Source organism: Micromys minutus (genome assembly GCF_963924665.1).
Source record: "Micromys minutus genome assembly, chromosome: 1".
Taxonomy (NCBI): domain Eukaryota; kingdom Metazoa; phylum Chordata; class Mammalia; order Rodentia; family Muridae; genus Micromys; species Micromys minutus.
In genome coordinates, this window is record NC_137969.1 from 29,194,662 (window position 1) to 29,217,724 (window position 23,063).

General features: G+C 39.2%; 1 protein-coding gene across 1 annotated transcript in view; it reads right to left on the reverse strand.

Annotated features, from left to right (window-relative positions):
- The window catches only part of HORMAD2 (HORMA domain containing 2), a gene marked incomplete at its 3' end in the record, with an annotated part of 81,451 nt that overhangs the window by 55,759 nt on the left and 2,629 nt on the right, over nucleotides 1-23,063 (reverse strand). The window contains exons 2-9 of the mRNA XM_080938484.1: nucleotides 17,618-17,759; nucleotides 15,098-15,161; nucleotides 14,493-14,529; nucleotides 11,575-11,595; nucleotides 10,870-10,896; nucleotides 4,663-4,730; nucleotides 1,753-1,904; nucleotides 1,335-1,588 (exon numbers count right to left, since the gene is read on the reverse strand). Coding sequence (XP_080794610.1) covers nucleotides 1,335-1,588; nucleotides 1,753-1,904; nucleotides 4,663-4,730; nucleotides 10,870-10,896; nucleotides 11,575-11,595; nucleotides 14,493-14,529; nucleotides 15,098-15,161; nucleotides 17,618-17,759 — 765 coding nt within the window. The remainder of the gene's footprint in view (nucleotides 1-1,334; nucleotides 1,589-1,752; nucleotides 1,905-4,662; nucleotides 4,731-10,869; nucleotides 10,897-11,574; nucleotides 11,596-14,492; nucleotides 14,530-15,097; nucleotides 15,162-17,617; nucleotides 17,760-23,063) is intronic.

A 23,063-nucleotide genomic window follows, 5' to 3' on the forward strand; every position in this document is an offset into this window, starting at 1 on the left:
GAAAGAAAGAAAAATAGTCTCATTATTTTCTTAACAACCATTATTGTTTCCATGATGGTTGTATCTGCTTTGGCATGGAATCAAAAGAAAAATAACGCACCAGAATCCAGTTATCCTCATGCCTGACACTGTGAAAAATTAAAAAATAAAGACAAAAAAAAAAAAAAACCTGTTGTTTGGCTACATTTGTCACATTAACTGAATAGACTAGGATCTCCCTTTCCATATACAAAACGTAATACCGAGTATGGATTTAGAAGGTATTTTAGAAGCTGCCCAGCATAGTTAGCCATCAAAGTTTTGTTGTTGTTGTTGCTGCTGCTGCTGTTAATCTTATACGTATGGTTGTTTTGCCTTCATGTATGTCTGTCTATTCAGCATGTGTGTGCCTGGTACCCATGGAGGCCAGAGAGGGCATAAGATCCCCTGGAACTAAAGTTACAGATGGTTGTGAGCTGCCATGAAGTGCTTGGAATAGAACCTGGGTCCACTGGAAAAGCAGCCAGTGCTCTTAACTGCTAAGCCAATACTACAGCCTCTAGAGTCATCTTTTAAAAGTAGGAATATATATATATACACACACACACACACACACACATATATGTTAGTGTCCCTTTCCACTAAACAGCCTGAAAATGCTTTCAGAATCCTTCACCTACAATGCTAGCACACAGCAAACATTATTACCCAGACAACTGCTAAGTCATGGTATGGACCTTCCCACAACAAAACAGAGCCTTAGCAAGTCCACAGCTTTAAGTCTTTACAGAAACAAGCAAAGCCAAGGGCTCTAAGCTCTACCTATCACTGGCACTGGCTGCAAGCTCTCAGTTCCTCAGCTCTCCCCAGCATTCAAACCACGATGCTTGTCGTGGATGTTGGTATCATATTCTCTCTCTCTCTCTCTCTCTCTCTCTCTCTCTCTCTCTCTCTCTCTCTCTCTCTCTCTCTCTCTCTCTCTCTCTTTCTCTCTCTCTCTCTCCCCTCTCCCATTCAGGTTAATCCATAAAATTTGTTCCTCCCTAACCCTTGTGACCAGTTACTACAGTAATCAAGAGCTAATGTATATTTCTATTGAGTATGAACATGTCAGATACTTAGAATTTTTTTTTTTTTTTTTTGCTATTGCTAGACAGTCCCATACAAGAGCATATATTTCCTCCTAGAAGGACTTTTTGACTAGAAAGTCCTTGACGTCACAGGCCAGTTTGTTTCAGTTTTCACAGCTGGCATGCTCCACTGGACTCTGTTACTGTGACATGACCCAAATACAAACTGGAAATGTCACCTGTGTTTAAGTGAAGCAATGAAGGGTCACTAAAAGTTGGCCTTACTTGACTGCCGCAAGTCTCTTCTTCCTCATCACAGTCTAGACCCTGATGGGCTATCTCAGTAGTGCCATTGTCCTGACCGACACTGTTCTCCCCATCAAGCATTCTGGTGGCCTCCGTGGTGACTTTTAGTTTCATGCTGTGAAAGCCAGACGAGACTGAACCCATTCGAAGGCTCACAGGTTCCCCCTCAAACAAGAGGAAGTGTGAATTCACCCCTTCTTTAAAACCAGGGGGTTGGTAATCATGTGGGGTCACTGCAGAAAGGACAAAAATATTGCAAATTAAGTTTCCATAGAGCAAGTGACATTAATACTTCATGTACAGTAAAAAGCATCTTTCAGATGGTATCAATCCTTCTGCTTCTACATAACATCACTTGAGCACTTAACAAGAAACCTGACCAAAGGCCTCTACCTACCTGAGTTATAATAATGGAGTTTCATAGTAAGTACAACATCATTGGGAAGGGGTCCAAGGTTCTGCATCAGTATGTACAACTGGCGGATTAGTAGGGAACAGGCTTTCTTAATGTCTTGACTGTTGGTCCCACTTTCAAAGCTTGTATTACTGCTACAGTCACAGAAAAAAAATGGCAGCGTTCAATCATATATAAGATTCGCAATAGACCCCCAAACTATACAACTTTCAATCACATATAACATTCCCAATAGACCCCCAAACTATACAACTTTCAATCATATATAATATCTGCAATAGACTTCAAAACTATGCAATTTTTGGTTATGTCATCTAATAAATTAAACATTATGACATTTTGTAGACAGTTTTTAAGGGGTAACTTAAGGGAATGATAGTACTTTCTGCAATGTATATGCACGTAATCTCTGAATAACAGACATTCACAAAGCATTTTAAATATTATCTTTAAATTTTGGCTTTTAAATAACCACATGTCATAGTAACGAGAACAATGGATTTGTAATTAGGTGACCTGGCATCTAGTATCAGCTGTATGTACTCTTAGCTGAATGACCTCGGTCAAATCATTTGCACACATTCTAGGTCAGTTAGCCCATTTGGGAGATAAGCTTATGGACATTTCTGCAGCTCTCCCAGCATGAAATCAGCCACTAGCTCTATGCTTATCTACCATCTGATTGTCTCTCAAGAACTCCCCTCCTCTCTCTGACATAGGTTACTAAAGCATCTATTCTTCTGGCTTTCCTTTTGTCTACACTTGAGGACATTCTCCTGGCTGCAGCCAAGTGACTACTCCCAATAGGAAGATCTGCTTATGTCACCTTCTTGATAAAGTTTTCTATTACATCTGTCATCTTTAAACCAAACATGAGAAATGGCGTATGTACAACTATTTTTCACCTCCACCCGCCCTGCAGCTGTCACCTGGTTTGTTTTAACCACGTGCATCTGCAGCGGTATGGTACTTTCTGTTCCTTATCCTGATGCTCCCTTAGCACCTACCTAGCTCACTCGCCATGTTGTCAAGAGTCTCCCTTACACTCTGCACCTCCCTCAGAATTATATGTCCTCACATAGACTAGGAATGGCTAAATCTTTCATCTACACGGTACTCGGTTTGGTGTTCATCTACCCAATAAATATTTGTTGAATGAATGAATGAATGAAAGAGTTAGGTTAGTTATCTTCTAGCTCAAATTTTTCATTACTTTACAAAGTTTTCTTGCCAATTAGCCTCACATTTGAGTGTCTTCAAAGACATGCTACAATGGCAATATATTTGTAGTACCTTGAATGTATTGACACTTAGCACTGCAACATAATCCCAAGTTCTTAAACTGTTAGGTCTCTCCCTGATTTTTGGAGGCAGTGAGAGATCATGAAGTAAACAAACATGTATTAACTGAATATTTTAGCTTCTTTATCAATTTCCAACAACTTAGAAATTCTGTCTACCAAGGTTTTTAACCAGGCAGAATGATGGGGTAAAGATGCACGGCTCATGAAGCCTCAGGAAACATCAAATCATATTCAGGGCCTCACTTAAGCTTCATTTCCAGAAATGTATACTACATATTACCTTCTTACCTCCTGAGTATCTGAAATGTTTACCCATTTGATTTACTGTCTATCTTTCAGCAAATGTATCTCTAAAACATACAAAAAGATTAACCTGCTTGTCCAGAATACATATGCTAGAGTTTTGAAGAGTAACTGTTTCTGTGGGAGGAAAGCATGAAGTATGTCATACACAGCTGGGCTTGGTAGAGCACAATCTTGCCTGTACATTAAGTTCAAAGTCAGCCTGAGCCACATGAGATGCTGCCTCAAAGACAAAGTTCTGTACAACTTGTAAAGTTGTATATAAATCCTAATTAATTGTGGCTGGTGTTTTGACTTTTCTTTTTGTACCTGAGTACTTTCTGCAAGTCTCACAAATGAGGGGATAATTAAGAACATGCACAAACATCTCTATATGTGCTAGGGTCTTCCTTGGTTTTGCCTTTTGACCCATTACTATATCTAAAAGCATGGATTTTAAGACTTGATAAGGCTAGGAGGTGGTGGCACACATCTTTAGACCCAGCACTTGAAGACAGGCAGGCAGATTCTGCTTTTGAGCCCAGCCTGGTCTACAGAGTGAGTTCCAGGACAGCCAGGGCTACACAGAGAGATCCTGTCTCAAAACAAAACAAAACAAAAGGCCTGTAGGAAAATACAATGTATATGGGTTTTCCTATATAATGACACACATAGAAAATGGTACGTGTATGTGTATGGGTAAGCAAAGTATTTGCGCATACAGGCAAATAATCCAGGAGTTTCACTTCCCTCAGGCTCAGTATTCCTCTACTGAAAATGAAAAGAATTAACGTCTTTGCATGCCAACCGAGCTACTGAGTTAATAGCTAGAGGCAGTCATATGGGTTCTTTATGTTGACAGCATGAATACATTTTAAATTAAATCTTTTGTTTTTTTCAAGATTTATTATTATTTTTAGTTATTTGTAGATGTGTGTCTACATGTGGGTATGCGCACATGAGTGCAGGTGTGCTCAAAGGCATGATTCATTGTAAGCCACCTGACTTAGACATTTAGAATTGAACTCAGGTCCTCTGAAAGAGTGCTTTCTTAACCACGGAACCATCTCTCCAGCCCCCTCACTAATATAACTTTAAGGGCCATCACATCCACCACTGCCTCTACTTTCATCAGCCAAATGTATTGACTTCAGACTTTGAAACAATTATCATATTTGTGACAGTAAAGTTTTATAGGGCTACGAGAAGATTACAAAAAGATGTCAGATTTCCACTGGCCACACAGAAGCTGATATTCACTGCACTCCTATACATTTCTCATGCTCATTGAAAAGTCAGGGTCTACCTGTCAAAGTCCATAGTGGTTCCCTTTTCTGTGTATTTGAATTTGAATTGGTATATCTCAGTCACTTTCTAGAAAAACCAAAGAGAGCAGAGAAAGAAGTTAATTCTGAAAACCAAACTAGATTTTTACCTCATAAAATGAACATTTCATTGAATATCGCCTTTGTTTCATCTGTATGTTTGTCTCACAGCATTACTTTATCAAGGAGTAGTAGTTCCAAATATAATGATAACCTCTCTCCTCTCAGCTGAAAGTGAGTTAGGTAGCAAATATTTCCATTAGGTATTACTAGCTGAGGAATCAGTCATTTGTTAATGAATGTTTTATCAAATTATTTACTTTGAGCTAGAAACTGGAGTCATTGTGGTGAACAAGACAGAGAAGATTTTTTTCCATAGAATCTACAGAGCTAGCTAGTAAACAAAAAACTAAGGTAATTTCAGAAGTAGTGACACGGACAATATAAAGCCGATGCTACAGTAGGAAATCCATAATGGAGAGAAAGAAGGGTTCATTAGATTTTGAAGGGTCAAGAAAGATTTGCCTGAAGATGTAATATTTTGTGATGAGCCTCAAGAAGGGTCAGTTCTATACAGACTGGTGGGACAATGCTTCAGACAGACAGAACAGCAATGCAAAAGTCCTGAATTAGGAAGGGATGTATTTCTCAGAATCCAGGGAGAAGCTAACTAGCTGGAAATGAGAGATATGGTTGTAAGACTTTGTTGACAATGTAAAGATCTTGAATTTTATTCTAAGTTCATCAAAGTCTACTGAAAGTTTAAGCAGATCAGTGGTTTGCAGTTTCTAAAGCTCTGTGTACCTTAAGGATACAGACAGTGTATTGGTTTGAATGAGAACAATCCTGACAGGCTATGAATGCTTAATCACCAGGAAGGGAGTGGAATTATTTGAAAGGATTAGAAGGATCGGGAGGCATAGCCTCATTGGAGGAAGTATATCACTGGTAATACCAGGTCCAGTGTCCATTTGTCTTATCTGTCTGTCTATCTCTCCCATCCAACAAGGAATCCAGTTCTGTCTCCTTCACCAGAAGTTGTCACTGCTATTTGCTCTCATCACTGGTAAGGCTGTGACAGCAGAGAGAACAAATGTCCTCATTAATGACATCCTCACATAGTTCTTTCAGGCTGGTGGCACAGCTCCGAGGGAAAGTGCTGACACTGCAAGCCTGACACCCAAGTTTAATCCCAGGAACCCAGTGTGGAAGAACAGACTCAAGCTGTTCTCTGATCTCCATACACTTGTTGCTCACGCCTGCACACACATGGACATACACACACACACATACACACACACGAACCTACATGCACACACAATTTATGATGCTTTAGTTTAAAAATAACTGTTTTACCCAGATAAATGATACCATTTGCAGACAGAGCTGAAGGTGCTAAAGGCAGATAGAGTATGAATTGAAATCAACACGGAATATGACCCTCATTCATCTGACAATGTGGACATGAGGATGTTAGACTGATCAAAAGCAGTTTTCATGTTCCTGTTACTTATCTCTAAGATTTAAGCTCAAAGCTCTGCTGATCTTTAGTATACAACTTAACCGCAGGTGATGAAGTCCTGGAAATTAGCTCATACTTCCTGAGCCTAAGGAGATTGTAATGAGTTAACGTTAAAAGAGAATTGCTTTCATAACTGCTCAGTCTATTTGCAGGCGGCTGTTTTGTGAATACAGTAGAAGACAGGTCAGATCAGAGGTAGCTGCAGGTGCCTAAGAGCAGCAGCATGTTCACTTCAGATTGGCTAGTGCCTCTCTAGGACCCAGTGTCCTCTCTTAGCCAGTGCTAAGTATGATTGTCCTGTCAACCAAACAATGCCCATTCTTCTTGCCTGTCCTTGTTTCTAGTCAACTGTGGCCTCTTAATACTATGAGAATGTATTTTGTAAATAAGAGAGACTTTAAGTAGTTGTTCAATATTTATTATTTGATGCCTAAATCAGTGGTTTTACCGTTGAGATATAGAACTGTTTTAAAAAGATGTTAATCCCAGAGCTGAAGAGATGGCTCAGGTTAAGAGCGCTTTTTCCTCCAATGGAGGAGTTGGGCAACTTAAAACTGCCTGGAACTAGTTCTAAGGGATCGGACACCCACTTCTGGATTCTAAGGGCACTGCAAACACATGGTGCACAGTCAAGTAGACACAAATGCATCAAATATAAAAAAGTCACTATTTTGAAGTGTTAATTTTTGCTAACTTCACCATGTCCAAACTTTCTCTCTCCTTATTCCAATCACTGGAGCCTCCTCAGGTCTGTGTCCAAAGTGAATCACACAGCCACGTCATCTTCATTCTCCTCCTCTAGCCGAGAGCTTTTGAAACTACAAACCAGGCCAGGCACAGATCACACATGCTTGCACTCTCAGCTACTCAGGAAGCGGAGGCAGGAAAATCACAAGTGAAGGCTAACCTGGGTAACATACTGAGCTAACCATCTCAGGCACGTGGGGAGGGGGGAGAAGAGAAAAGGCCAAGGGTCAGAGAGGATCTAGGTAAGGCCTGAGTCCAATTCCTCAGACTACAACAAAAATAAGCATTTTAAGTACAAATCAAATCGCATCTCTCCTCCTCTCAGCCCCTCCCCTGGCCTCTCACTGTCCTTGTAATAACACCTATGGTGCCTCCTCATCTGTCATCCACTTAGCTCTGCTGCCATTTCCCTTTTTGTCACTTATGAGACAGACACGGGGTATCTTTTCTGCCTATAAACACTTCCTGTCTGAGGGTCTCCGTATGTCTGTATTCTGGGTCGTGCCACCAACACTCTGAGGTGGCACAGAATCGGAATCACAGTTGTCAGTACTGACGGAGCTAGTACATGGTAGAGCTGCAGTCTGACTGCAGAACCCGGTGTGTTACCCTCAGTGCTGATCCGATGCCTTGCACAGATCTGGAAAAGCTGACTCCTGATTACTCCAGCCTCCAGGGATGTTTCCTATGGCTTTGTCCATCTAAGCCCTCCTTCTGTGATCTTTACCTCATCACTGACCAGCACACTGTTTCAAACTTTTTTCATGGCGTTACAACCTTAAAAGACTTGTACTAAATTCTATTTACTTAATGTTTATTCTTCTTCATACAAATATAAAGTTCTAGATGTCAGAGACCAGGTCTGTCCCGTTTATGTCTGTAAACACGCAGAGTTCATTTTCAAGTAGAATTTCTTATTATAAGAATTCGCTCTTGACAGAGTTTTTCTATGTTGTACAACTAACCTAGAACTAATGATCCTCTTGCCTCAGCCTCCTGAGTGCTGGGATTATAGATATATGCCATCACACTTGGTCTCTAATATAGAAGCTTTTTAAAAATGTCTCTAGGCCAGGCTTAAACCCAACATTCAGGAGGCAGAGGCAAGTAGATCTCTGTGAGTTCGAGGCCAGCCTGGTCTATAGAGCAAGTTTCAGAACAGCCAGGGCTACAGAGAGAAACCAGCTCATACATGTAATTCTTAATGATTTATCACAGATTAAGATTTGCTTGCTTTGTATGCCGCCCACATTTCAGTGTGTGCTTGTAGAAAAGCTCATTGTCAGTCTTCATTACTTTAGTTTTTAGGTTCTCGTTCACGACAGCAATCAAAACAAAAGTGTAAATGTAAATGTACTACAATTGTGTACATGGCTCCTAATTCTGTTCACTTCTGAAGTAGAAAAACACGCTTGGATTTAACCTACAGTTCATCTGTAGTACTGTAATATATTCTTCACAGAAGTGCTCCAAATTGAGACCCATGTGAAAAGTCTATTTTTATTCCTAGTAAATATTAATACTGTTATTTTTTATGCCATTTTGTTTAGGGAAGGCTATTCCTTCAGTGATGACTCAAGCAGTTGGCATAGGATCAATAATGCCAGAGATTGGGTTGATCTGATAATGTTGTCTCATGATTTTTTAAGAGAATGAGGTCAGAGAGCTACAGAGTTTTCTCAGTGACTTGATGTTTTCATAAAACAGTGGAACCTTGTGCATGCTTTTCGATACAGTGACCACTGTAGAACTGTTGTGGTAGTGAAACTGTAACCATCAGTGCTACAGTAATCTGAGTGAGAGATGTCCCTCAAACTCTGTTATTTGGACACCTGGTCCTCAGTTGGTGGCGCTGTTTGGGATGTTGTGGAATCTTTAGGAGGAACCTGGTTGGATAAAGTGTGTCACTGGGGGTGTGATTTGGTAGTTTATAACCTCATTTCCACTTCTAGTCTGCTTTCTCTGCTTTGTGTTTCTGGTTGAAGATGTGAGCACTCGGCTTCCTGCCCCGGCTTGCTCTGCCTCCTTGCCATGATGAACTCCTCTCTGGAACTGTAAGCCAAAATAAATTCTGCTCTAAGCTGCTCTTGGCGATGGCATGTTACCACAGCCGCAGGAAAGCACTAATACAATCGCTGACTTTGTTTTGAGTTGTGTTTTATAAAATACAACCTGTAGTGTTTTTAGTCTTTAAAGGCTCCCATTTCTTAGTGACCAGATGCCATGAAAGCATGCGCTCGGGGACTGCTGCCATAGAGTTAAGCAGTGAGTGCTCAAGATAGTTTTGTCAGGTCATGGATAGCTTCAAACTGCCCACACGAAAGCTCTCTTTTAAACCTTCATTATCCTATACGTTAGCATCAGAGCTAATTCAGTAGTTTTATTTTCATTCTGTTTGACTTTTCCTGAGGTAAACTCGAGTTTACCACCTCTAAAACTACTGATCTCTCTTTAAAAATAAAGCTTATTATTTTCTTAAAAACCTGCAAATAAATAAAACATCATGCACCAAAACTAACCAGATTTCAAACTAGGAGATGTGCATGCACAGGGAAACATAATACGAACTAGAACAAAACAATCTACTCACAGTCTGCCAGGAAGTTTTTGTTTGGAGAACTTCTACTCCATCTTAATTCTTTTAAAAATCATTTTGAAACTAAATAGGCGAAAAAGATCAGGCTGGGATGTAGCTCAGTTGGTAGAGTGCGTATCTCGCATGCACAAAGTCCTAGTTCCATGCCTAGGACTCAGTAAACCAGGCATAGTGCTACCCTGTAATCTCAACACTACACATACAGAGCTGGTGCATTTGGTGAAGGCAGCAGGAGCTGAAGTTCAAGGTGATTCTCAGTTACATAATGATTCCAAAACTGATGGTTAGGAGAGAGACTCAGAAAACAGAATGCCAGTCTGGGCGTTAAGGAATCTCTGTACACTCCTGCACAGTAGTGATTCTCCTCGCTTTCATGGTAATTTGTAATCTTGCAAAGTAAAAATACTAAGGACTTAAAAACAATTTAGTCTCCAATGCCACCAGTTAGACCAAATCCACTGGCTTAGAGAAGAAAAATTCAAAAGGGAAATGAGAAAAGAAAGCTAGAAGAGAGACAAACCAGGATGAGAAAATAAAATGCTTCTCCGTGTCTGTGTCAGTTAGAAAGCCACTGAAGTGGCAGAGGTGACGATGTCATATTCAAGGCAGCACTAGTCACTCTGCAAGACAGTAAACAACACCCTTCTCCCAGGAACTTCTAATCCTAATCTTTTTAGGAAACATGGACCAACCCAGAGGGCTCACCTGGGAAAAGACTTTAGAAAAAGTAGGAGTTAGCACAGACCGTGAGCAGTCCAAAGAGGATTTCACAAAAGATCTGAAAAGCTCAAGGTTCAGGAGTTAAGAAGCAAGTCCAGAAATCTAAAGATGAGAGTGGAGATCCTAAGCTCTCAAAGTTTATGAAAGCATCAGCAGAGAGCACTCAAATGGTAAAGAGCTCTGAGTAATGCTGTAGCTTTTATTTTTCCAAAAAATCATAAAGCAAATAAGTAAAATATATTTATTAGTATACATCAATACTTATTATTTATATATTTATATTAATAAATATAAAGAAAATTACTTTTATTCATTTATTATTAAAAGAATCTTAATATTGACATGTTATGGAATAGTCTCAGTTCTAAATAGTGTTTTCTGGTTTTTTTTAACACTGTGTAGAAGTGTTTCTAAAAAAGAAATCTAGTTTCTAAAGGAAACTCTCATACAAAAGGACTGGTCTCATTTATAATAACACATAAAGTTTACGATGAATTGCTGTTTATGTGGTAGTCTAGTAATATAATCTACATACAGCCTCAATTCAGAGAAGCATACATAAACATAGTATCATACACTACTATCTATGCACCACCATCTTACCTCGGGTTCCTTGGGATTTGTGTAAAGCTGTTAAAGGGAAAATATAGAGCACTTAATCTCCAAAACTTGCTAGATTGCTGTTCCCTGAATACACTGTCCTTGTAGAGTTAATTTGTGCTCTGCTGACTAAGCGCCACTAAGCACACTTCCAGGTTTAATAGGATGAGCTCTCATTTTACTAAAAACTTGAAATCTTTAGTACTTTCTACGAACACTAAATATAAGGAAGTTTATAGCTGATGTAAAGTATCTGTGATTAGTATGATTGAACTGCAAATAAATTCTTAAATGGTTATGCCATAAACACTTGAATAATTAATATATATTGTCAATGGTATCTCAATTTTCTACCATCATTTTATACCCAAGGGTATATAAAACTTCAAAAAAAAAAAAAAAGTCCACAAAACTTTCAAAACAAAAACCCTTTGAATCTGTTACAAACCTAAAAATATATTTAAATTGTGAGTTAATATGATTAATTACTATGTTCTCTCATATAATAACATATATGCCAAAGAAATATACTGAACATTTATAATATCTTATTAAAGCTCTGATATATCCAATTTTTACATGCTAAAATGTTAATAAATCTCAAAAGGGAAGAAAGGGAAAGATTTGTTTAAATGCTTTAAACAAAAGTTTAAATTTTGCCAAAAGTTAATGTAGAGACAGAGACTTGGCCTTTAAGTATGTACTTACTGTCAGCACTGCCATGTATAGCTTCAAGAGAAAAGAGAACTGCTGTTATGTGCTTGTACTGACATTTCTGACACAGACTACTTCAAATACTACTTCAGAGAAAAAATATTCAGAAGATCAGAAAAAGGAACTAATTATTCACTCATTCAAACAATTCATATTACAAACACTGGCTTTACTGGGAAAGAAGAAGAATATAACTTAAAAGTTGCTATTTTCAAATTTGCAAATCAAAAGATATGCAAAGCAATTCATTATTTCTCAAAATTAACTATAGCACAAGAATCCCTTAGAAGTACTCCTTTTGAAACTTACTGAGCAAGGTAAACAAATTAGTGAGTCTGGTGTATCTCACAAACTCTCGCCTCTCTGCATACCACAAACTACAAAGTCAGTCTCTCATCCTTAAAGAAATATTGAATATACAGACACAGATGCAATCAAGGCTATGCAAAATTCTTAAATGTAAAATATAAAATTTGAGGACCATAATTCTGCAGTAGTTGGCCAAAACATCAGTGCCACCTTGTGGTCATTTTGGCTTATAACTGACTTTTATGACTAACAGTGAAAATGTTAATAGTTTATTGATACATTAAAGAAGGAGGAGGAGGAGGAGAAGGAGAAGAAGAACGCTGCCTAGCAAGGTGGACCAACATTAAGGAGAAAAATCACATGGCCACACCGTTATACCGTGTGGTCTGCTGTGAAGAAACCATACACAGTGTCAGGGGAACCCTCAATGAGGGACAATTTTAGCTGCAGGACAAACTAAAGCCAGGCAGGCCATGGGCATAGGGTCTGGACAGAACTTTTTGTGCAAGAGGAACAGTATGTGCAAGGACACAAGGAACCAGCACCCTATAGCGTCTTCATGTAGCCTGAGCATGGCAGTGAGGGAGGGTGTCTTAGAAAATCAACAGGGACTTTCAGGCCGGCTCAATCGTGCAAACGGCTTTGAACTCTTTTTAAATTCCTGGAAAATCTTTAGACATAAAAAAATAACATAATCGGGGCCTGGAGAGATGGCTCAGCGGTTAAGAGCACTGTCTGCTCTTCCAGAGATCCTGAGTTCAATTCCTAGCAACCACATGGTGGCTCACAACCATCTGTAGTGGGATCTGATGCCCTCTTTTGGTGTGTCTGAGGACAGCTACAGTGTAGTCACATACATTAAATAAATAAATCTTTTTTAAAAAAAGAATAGCATGATCAGAGTTCGGTTTCTGGACAAATGTAGTGTGGAATGTGGGCAGGAATTGTGAGAGATGAGAGTGGGAATAAGGGAAGTTATATAGTTCCTTTTTTAAGAATTATTTAATACATGTGTTTACTTTAAAGAATTCAAATTTACCATAAAATATAAAATACCCAAATTTTCACAACTAGTAAACAGAACATCTTCCAAGTGCACTTGCTACTTGAAACTTGGTTTTGCTTAAACTACTTTTTGTTTTGTTGTTGTTGGTTTTGTTTGGTTGGTTTGTTGGTTTTTTGTTGGGTTTTTTTGTTGCTGTTGTTGTTGTTTTTTGTTTGTTTGTTTGTTTTTTGAGACAGGGTTTCTCTGTAACAGTCCTGGTTGTCCTGGAACTCACTGGATAGGCTGCACTGGCCTGAACTCACATCCACCTGCCTCTACTTCCTGAGTGCTGGGATTAAAGGTTTGTGCTACTAGGGACCTGCTCTTTTCTTTCTTCCTTTCTCTTCCTTCCTTCCTTCTTTCTTCTTCTTCTTCTTCTTCTTCTTTTTTTTTTAAGAAGCAGGGTCTTGTCACAGAGCCTGAATGGATCATGAGTTACCTGAGGATTACGGAGTTGCTCTTCAGAAGGATTCAGATCCTTTGCATAACTTAGAGCAGAGACAGACCTGGCAAACCAGGAAGTCTCCTAGGGCTGAGAACTGCTTAGGTAATCGTCCTTCACACAATTCCTAGATCAGATAAGAGGTTTTGCTATGCGGAAATTGACTTGCTAAATGTGCCTTTTGTGTAACAATCAAGAGCAAATGAAAAGTTTCTGGGTGTTCAGTCCTTCAGAAGCTGCTCCATCCTGCTGCTACCAGAGCCTAAAGTCCTTCTGCAGTGTCACTTTGTCAACCCAGACCACAGACACCAATAGCTGAGCAACAGGTAACCAGTATAGAACCAGCAATATTAGCCCTCATATGAGCAACACCCACCTTCTGCCACGGTCTATAAGCCCTTCCCTTATCTGTTTTATCTTTGTAGCCCTCAGTCCCGGGTCAAAACGGGATGACGTGAGAGTGGGAAGGAATGAGGGAACGTGTGACTATGTTAAATAATTCAACGTAAAACTTCTTCACTGCAACAAAAAGTGGAGCTGACAAGTGAGAGGAGAGCGGAGGGTAGAGTAGCAGCCATCTCATCTACGAGCATCTCATCTCTTCCGCCAGGCTTGGAGCCTTCATTTTAACACCCTGCACACTTGCCTATCAAAGCATGACAGATCATATGTGCTTAATTAAAATCTGGGCTGTGTCTTTTAAAAGTTCAGAGTTATACTCAGGAGTCATAATTAACAAAATAAAATAAAGATTCATTATTTAACTATTACTTCTTTTCCATCTACAAAATGAATCACTACTATTTTGAATATGTTCAATGTGCTAACTACCAGATTCTTGTCTTCCTTAACCCACATCCTGTGGATCTTGTCCAGTGACTTCAGAGGAAATTCTGTGGTTAAAAGAGATATGCGTATATAAAAAAGGAGAATGAAGCTTTCGTTTCTTATTGATGTAAGGGAAACATCAGTGCAGCAACACAGACAAAATAAGAGAAAATCGACTAATAAATACAAAGGCAGGTACTGCAATACTGCTAACCACTATAGAATAGAATGTTCTTAAAGAGTAAAGACGAGTCTTTAATTTGAAGGTAAGTTTTTAAACATTCTTACGTATCTCTTTTCCAAAGCATCAAAACAACCTTGAATCCTGTCAAGAAATAATAACCAACGTCACTTAAGCCCATATAAACAGCCAATGAATAATAAATAAATAAATAAATAAATAAATAAATAAATAAATCCAAGTATGTAATTAGTTCGCACTTCTATTTTTTTAGTACATAAATTGATATATGCTTCTCGGCCTTCTCGCTAAGATCAAGTGTAGCATCTGAAGTATATAAATTAATAATCATTCTGCCTGTTCAATTTAATCACCTTTGAAAACCTAAACATCTTCCCATATATCTATAGAATACTGTAAATAACAGACAAGCCATTCTGAAGCACAGAAGTGTTCTCTCTTCCCACTACTGCAATGCTAGTAAACAGATAGGCATATGGTGAATAATCGCAGTTAAAATTTTTTTCTTTATATAAGTCCATTTTCTTCTAAAATGAAATCAATAGTTTAAAATAATAATGAATAATTGCTATAATTTTCAGAAAAAAAGACTAAGAAAAGTAGCCTAAGTAAATAATTTTACAAAATAAAATTTTATGGGTAATTTCAACCATGACTAATATGTTGTTTGATTTTTACAGAATTTACTTACCACTTAATAATATGTGATGACCCAGGACACTTTTTGTCATCCCGAAGAATTTTTAAACTGAGGTCTAAAAAAATAGAAACACCACTGTTATCCTGAAAAATCCATGCTAAATAGGACATTTCCTTTATTTTTTTTACTTGTAAAATTTAGTTTTATAACATATTTCTATCTTTCTTTTTGTTTATTTTGTTATTGTTGTTGCTGTGTTTTTCAAGACGGGGTTTCTCTGTGTAGCCTTAGCTGTGCAGAAACTCACTTTGTAGACCAGGCTGGCCTCAAACTCAGACATCCACCTGCCTCTGCTTCCTGAATGCCGGGATCAAAGGCGTGCACCACCACTGCTTGGCACACTTTTAATGTTTCGATACCTACTTTACACATAAGTCCTGTGTTGACAGTGACCTCAGTCCTAGTTCTGAAGTTGGCAGCAGACTCCCACTCTAGTTTTTTTGACTTGTTCCCTTCTCTTCCTAAGCAATCTGAGGTCCCACTGAGGCCATCTCAACTAACAAGTTAGACACATTCCCAATTCCGTTCTTTACCATCTCCCTCTTAATGAAAAATATTAAACACAAATGCATAAGTTATTCTTAAACATCTCCATGGGAGATCTCCCACATTCCCATATGAGGGAAGAAAGGAAGACATAAGTGGGCACTGAAATCAGCATAGAATCACTGACCCATGTATGATTTAGCAGGAACCTCTTAAATGATCAAGTGTTTATAAATGCATGGATTTGTGCACGTATAAATGCAAAAATGTGTGCCATACCCACATGTGTACAAGTCAGAAGAAGATGACTTACAGGGGTCTCTTTTCATTACGTGGGTCCCAGATCATTAGGTTCGGCAGCAAGTACGTCTATGCCTGTGGAGCCATCTCACCAGCTCTCGGAGTCCTCTACTCTTTCATATGGTTTCTCTATGCCAACATTAACATCACTTCCACCATTGTTGAGGAATAGGAAAACTAGTCTAGTTTGACAAAATACTTAGATATTGCTGAAAAGAGTGCCACACACACTGGGCACTTTTTTGTGATGTGTCACTTTAAATACAAACACATTAAGAAAGACTAGCTTCTACTATAACAGTCACAAAAAAAAAAAAAAAAAAAAAAAAAGAAAAGAAAGAAAGAAAGAAAAAATGGAACTATGAGCAAGGCTCTTGCCTCCATGCCTAAGTCAGTGCGAGGTAATGCTCCTGGAGAGAAGCTGTACTTTACGAGGCTGCAGGTCCAGAGCTAAACTACAAATTGTGTTGGGTTGTTTCTAGTCCCCTTCATAGCCAGTTACTGCCTACCTCTGTTTATGAGCTAACATCCTTGTGGGTGTTAGGTAGTCCTTTTATAATGTACCAACAGACTCCCTAGCTTAAACAGACACAAAAGCTGAAAGTGTCAGCAGACAGCACCCAGGACTGAGGGGAGCTTTCCCCACTTGACTGTATCCCCAACTTTCTATGACTTTCTTTGTTCTGTTACTATAAGAACTTCATGAAGCTTCTTCCATACTAGAACATGGAATTTGGCATTGGCAGCAACCTAAATCTGTGTCCCTGGCCCATGTCACTCACATTTGGTCCTAGAATAAACTATCATTTTTATCTTTTGAAGTAAAAGCTGTGGGGTTTTGTTTTGTTGTTTTGATTTTAATGTCAGCAGTAGCAACTGACATATAAAAAATGCTTAATTTCCAAAGGATGCCTTCTTTTATAATTCCATGTTTCAAACAGGAGGGGAAACAAAGTATATGCTACCTGTGAACACACTAAATCTTACATATTTAGCTCCTAAGTTAAAAGAAGTGATTAACATGAAGAAAGGGCGGTGCATGATTACAAGCACCGTCCTTATGTGTTTAGAGTAAGCACACACTCACTGCTGTTCATTTGGAGAATCAATATTGCCTAGGAAAATTAACTTAGAATGAAGCTATGGCTGTTACTAAATATAAACATGAGAAATTTCAAATTACATTTGGAAAAATAGCATTTTACAAGGAAATATGTGCACACCAATAACAATAAAATGAAGAGGCGGGCTATTGTCAAAAGAACATACTGATTAAAATAACTGTCTAAATAACCATGCTAATCAACAAATGGATTTATGTCTCCTATGCATATTTATATGTGTTAATAAGAAGTTGTTTCTCGCATGATTCCTTTGAATTTCCTCAGCATCAAAATGTACCTCAAAGAACAAATTCAACTGAGGCACAAAATAACATAAATCTTCAGCATTAAGGCAGACTTTTGTTCTCACCTTTTCAAGGATGACTAAGAATTACTAAACATAGCTCATCAAGTCTGCCTTTTCATTTACTAGCTAGCTTGAAGTTAATGGTTCCTATAAGTAAAACCAATACACAGCAAAATTAAACTGGAAAGTGAAGTACATTGATCTTGAAGAACATGCCCATGAGGTAGAATGAACGCACTCTGTGAGAGAGGAAGCTGTGTCCTGCTGAGTAGAAAACGGGACACTAGCCAAAGCAGTCATTTCACCCAACTTTACCATCCAAATGGCGATCTCTGTAAGAGCTCTCTGGAAACAGGCCCCTCAAATACGTTATACATGAGATAGAAGTAGCAAAAAGTTTCTTCACCATCACCAGTGACTCATGCTCATTCGTGATTTGGGATGGAAAAATTGTGTTCTGGAAGAAAATCAGAGATGATAAAAATCAGTATTCATGAATATTCAGCCCATCAAACCATTACCACAGACAGGACAGAAACTTTTTTAAGATGTCAATTATGATACATTTCTAGATAATCAAAAGAAAACAGGGCTCTGAATACTTGAGTTAAAATAGATCTTCATAAAAGCAAGGCAGAACAGAAAGGCAGGCAATTACTGGAGTAATTCAGGATGAAAACAATATATTTCAATGACCCATTGCTCTAAAGTGAAATGGGGAGTTTTCCTATAATTCTATAACATCATTCCTCTCTTCATATACTCTAGATTTCACTGTAATCTGAATTTTTACCCTTGTCTCTTTTATACACTCTCTCCAGAGTTACCATGTACAACTTATCAGAGAATGGACCCCTTGTCTGGAGTGTTTGACACTGTATCCATATGTCCCCCTCCAGCTGCCTTGACACTGTTTTGTGTTTTTCTTGTTTTGGCAGAAGTGGGAATCAAACCTAGGACATTGTTGCATGTTAAGCAAGAAGGATACTGAGCTAAACTGCTACCCTAACACTATTTCAGCTTTCATCCATCCCTGCACAGATGAATCCCACCCCACCACCCATCCCCTGACTCCCATTCTTATGAAACAAGGTCTCACTGTGTAGCCCTGGCTAGCCTAGAACTCACATTATAGACCAGGTTGACCTCCAACTCATAGAGATCCGCCTGTCTCTGCCTCTGAGGATTAAATCCTTTTAGGATTAAAGGGTGTTTAGTCCTAGGTCATTTCTCCTTTTTACCCTGTCGTCCTCCCTGGAGTGTCTTCAAGTCTTTCCTCTCTTAAGAGTTCTCTTGGAAAATCTTGTCTGTCCTCACAGCTTCAGTTACAGTCTATAGAAAAGACTTCAATTTCTTATTTATGTTCCCTGCCTATATTTCTAGTTCTGGACATCTGCTCCAATACTACTTTGTCGACCCTGAAATTCAGTTTGTCTCTGCTACAGTGCATAAAGCATGGTCCCCAGTTTCATCCCTAGACAAGTAAATCATTTATTCCAGTTACCAGGCTAGAAGTAGCTTCATTCCTCGTTGGCTTTTCTCCCTCTACCAATGCCATTTATAACAACCAACTTGTCTTTCAATAAACCATTTTTTAAAGCAAGAAAAGTTCTCTGTGTGTTCTGTGTATGCTCCTATGTGTGCTCCTATGTGTGCAGGTACACATATATGCAGGCATACAACCACATGTGTTTACATGCATACGGATACCAAAGGTCAACCTCAGGTGCTCTCTCTTGAGACAGGATCTTTCATTGCCCTGGGAGTCAACAAGTTAGGTTAGCAAGCACCAGGGATGCCTTGTCTCCACCTCACCAATGCTGGTCATACTAGTGTGCACAAGGCTGGGGTCAAACAGGTCCTCATGTTTGCAGGATGCAATGTTACAGGACTCATCACTTTCGAGTGCCTTGAGAGTAGAGTGGTAAGGGGGCATCATGAAGAGGCGAAGGGCACAGCCTGCATTCCTTAACCAGGTTGAATCACTATTCTGTTACAAACACAATTTATGATTGGCCGGAGGTCAGCGACCTTTTCTAGTAGCTGTCCAGATAGTGAAATTCTTAGGCTTTGCAGTTAATTATGCCATTTCAACAAGAAAGAAAATACAGACACAATATAAGTAAAGCCGTTACAATAAAACTCTAGTGCTAATACATTGTTGCAGGTACCTGATTCTACATAAATTCATGGCTCTTATACCTCACTCAATCCCTTCATCTGTACACAGGGCAATAGTAAGACCACTTGATTGAGGATTAACTAGGCTAAAGTCTATAAAATGCTTCACATGGGCCCCAATTCAATCATTTATTGTATTTTGGTATGTGTGTGTTCACTTGTTATGTGAACAAGTACTAATTACTTTGTTCATTTGTGAAACATCCATTACAAACAAGTTTCAGAACAGCCAGGGCTATAAAAGGAAAATATGTCTGGAAAAGAAAGAAAAAAGAAAGAAAGAAAGAAAGAAAACCAAAAGTGGACTAAAGAGAACACAGTTCTCTAATGGAGTTTACCACCCAGGTGCAGACAGAGGGAAAGACTTAGGCTAACAGGGCAGAGACTGGGTATAAAATGAGTGGAGAGAGATTAGAGGCTGCGCATGGGAGACAGGAGCAGCTATTCGCCTGAGCAGGAAAGCTGTGGGAAAAGTGGGACTGAATTGAGCCTAAGGATAAGTGGCAAAGAAGAGGAATGTTAGCAGACAGCCGAGAGGGGAGTGCTGCGACATTACGGGCACGACCATCAGACAGATCAGCACAACCTCAGAGTGCAAGCTTCGCAGAACAAGAGCAAATTAAACAGAAGCCAATGTGCAGCACCGCTAGGACACCATATTAAAGAAACTATTGAATCTCTAGAGCAACAGAGAATGCATGAAAGTTGAGTAATGACTTTCCTCTTTCATCCAATACTTGAGTTGTTTGTTTGAATTCTGGCTCTGGGACCAGCGGTTATATTTTAGAAGACTGCTGAGTCCTGCCAAGATCATTAGTGTCCTAAAAATGGACAAAATTCTTCTTAAGGCCAAGTCATTCTTAGAACTTTTGTTGTCACCAAATCTCCAAGTGACAAAATGAATCTGGTTAAGTTAAGGAAACTGTAACATTCAGTAACAGAATAAGCTTCTCTGTCTTACTGGAATGAGATTACATACATGTAGTCAGAGCCTTAGTACTAAACAGGCTAGAGTTTCTCTTTCTAAGCCAGCAAGACAGTTCCTTGTGTAAGGGCACCGAGCCTGATGGCCTTAGTTCCATCGGATCACGAAGTGGCAACTGATCTCTGCACGTATGCCAGGATGCACTGCTCACTCCCATGCTCAGTGTCTTAATCAGCGTTTCTACTGCTGCGATGAAACACCAGGACCAAGCGCAGCTTGGAGAGGAAAGGGTTGACTTGGATTACACTTCCACAGCACTGTCCATCACTGAAGGAAGTCAGGAGGGCAGGAGGAAGCAGGAGCTGTTACAGAGGCAATGGGCAGGTGCTACTCACTCATTTGCCCCCCATGGCTTGCTTTGACTGCTTTCTCATAGAATCCAGGACCACCAGCCCAGGGATGGCTCCACCCACAATAGGCTGGGCTCTCCTTAATCAATCACTAATTTTAAAATATGCCCTATAGGCCTGCTTATGGCCCAATCTTATAGAGCCAATCTTAATTGAAGATCCCTATTCTCTGCTGACTCCAGCTTGTGTCAAGTTGATATAAAACTAGCCAGCACACACGCATACATAAACAAACATGTATACATACATATATTAACAAATAAATTAATGTATAAAACTTTTTAAAGTTTCTGTTTCCTATTTTTGGTAGTTTGAATGCATTGTCCCCACTGGTTGAATTATTTGGGAAATAATATGTATGGCCTTGTTGGAGGAGGTATACCACTGAGGGTGGGCTGTAAGGTTTCAAAAGCCATGTTATGATCATTCCCATATAGCATGTATCCCCCCTCCCCTCTCTTCCTCATGCTTCTGTATCAATACATAAGTTCTCAGTAACCTCTCCAACGCCTGCCTTCCTACCTGCTGACACACTCCCTGCCGTAATGGTCATGTACTCACCCTCTGAAACTGTAAGCTTTCAATAAACTCTTCTTTCTATAAGCTTCCTTGATCATGGTGTCTCATGACAGTAAAAGAAAAGTAACTAAGTCATTCATTAAATCAAAGTTAATTAAATCTAATCTAATGCTGGGGACTTTGCACAGCATTTTTAAATTGGGAAGACTTTAGGACCCATTTAACTCAATGTACTCATGTCATAGGTCCTAAAAGGAAATCTAGAAAGATAAGTGATTTGCCACATCAGAAAGCTGGCAAGTAATAAATGTTCTTTTTTATACAGTTCAACCGCTGGACTTCTAATAATTTTAATAAAGTTATTTAGAGGTAGTTACTACCTACAAACATATCTTCAGATAAAAAATACCTTCCAAAGTTCACATACAGGTGCACACAGAGATAAACACACACACACACACACACACACACACACACACACACACACACACACACGTTCCTAAAATGTCCTCTGGATATTTTAGATATGATTTTGCCATATTTAAGAATGTATCTTCTTTAGTAGTCTATATAAAGACAATGAGTTATCATTTTATGTTTTTGTCAAATTACATTATATTCATCTTTTTTAGGCATTTAATCTTTTTCTTTTTGAGTTCAGATATGGTTATTCACTCCTGTGATCCTAGTACTAGCTAGTATCCTAGAGTTGAAAGCAAAAGGACTGTAAGCTCGTGGCCAGCCTGAACTACATAGTGACCTTGGGCTATGCAGTATACATCTAAAAAGTAAAGAGAAATTTGAGGGTTTCGAACATATAGATCCTGAGAAATTAAAAGTTTCTTTGGCTGGTTAATAGCTGACATGAAATACATGTAATAACTCACTGAAAACATTCTAAAAGTAATACATGAAGCTCGGTTAGTCTAACAGCTAGAATGTTACTGGTGGTGTTGATAATATCTTGAAAATAGCAGGCACTGCCAAGTTTTGGTAGTCAAGCATGCTACTGTTGACAAGTTAGCTGTTGTGTGGCCCTGAGCTGGATACCTTACTTCTCCAAGATTTACTTTCTTCCTCTTCATTTCAAGATAGGGTTTCTCTGTGTAGCCCTAGCTATTCTGGAACTCACTCCATAGACCAGGCAGGCTTTGAACTCAAGAGATCTGCTTGACTCTGCCTCCCAAGTGCTGAGATTAAAGATGTGCATCACCAATGCCCTGCTCAGTTTCTTTCTTATTGAGAGTTTTAACTGAAATAATAACATAATGCCCTTGGTACAATGCCTGGAAAATAGGTAAATGTTGCATAAATATTGAGTTTTACAATTACTATTGATAGGTTATTTCTCTGCCAGTGAGCCAATTCAAGCCAGATTAGATTGCATTAAAGGCCAGTTTTTTTGAGAAGCTGTTCTCCAGAGGGCAACTTCCCTGGCCCAAAGGAGGCCAGAGAAGCTGCCATGGTGGGGAGGAGGGAGAGAAAGGGCTCAATGCAGAGAAGAGAGGGAGGGAGAGAAGAGAGGGTGTGTAAAATGTCTGGATTATATAGGGAGGAGCCCCTGGGGAAGGGCAGCCCAGCCCCTGGGGTAGAAAGTTCAGGGTATGAGCAGGGTATGCCAGGTGTGGACTGAAGGATGCTGGAAGAACCTGGAGGGCAGATCTGCTTTGATAGGTAAAATATGCACCTCAGTCCAAGGTCCTGCGTCTGAACCCAAACAATTATC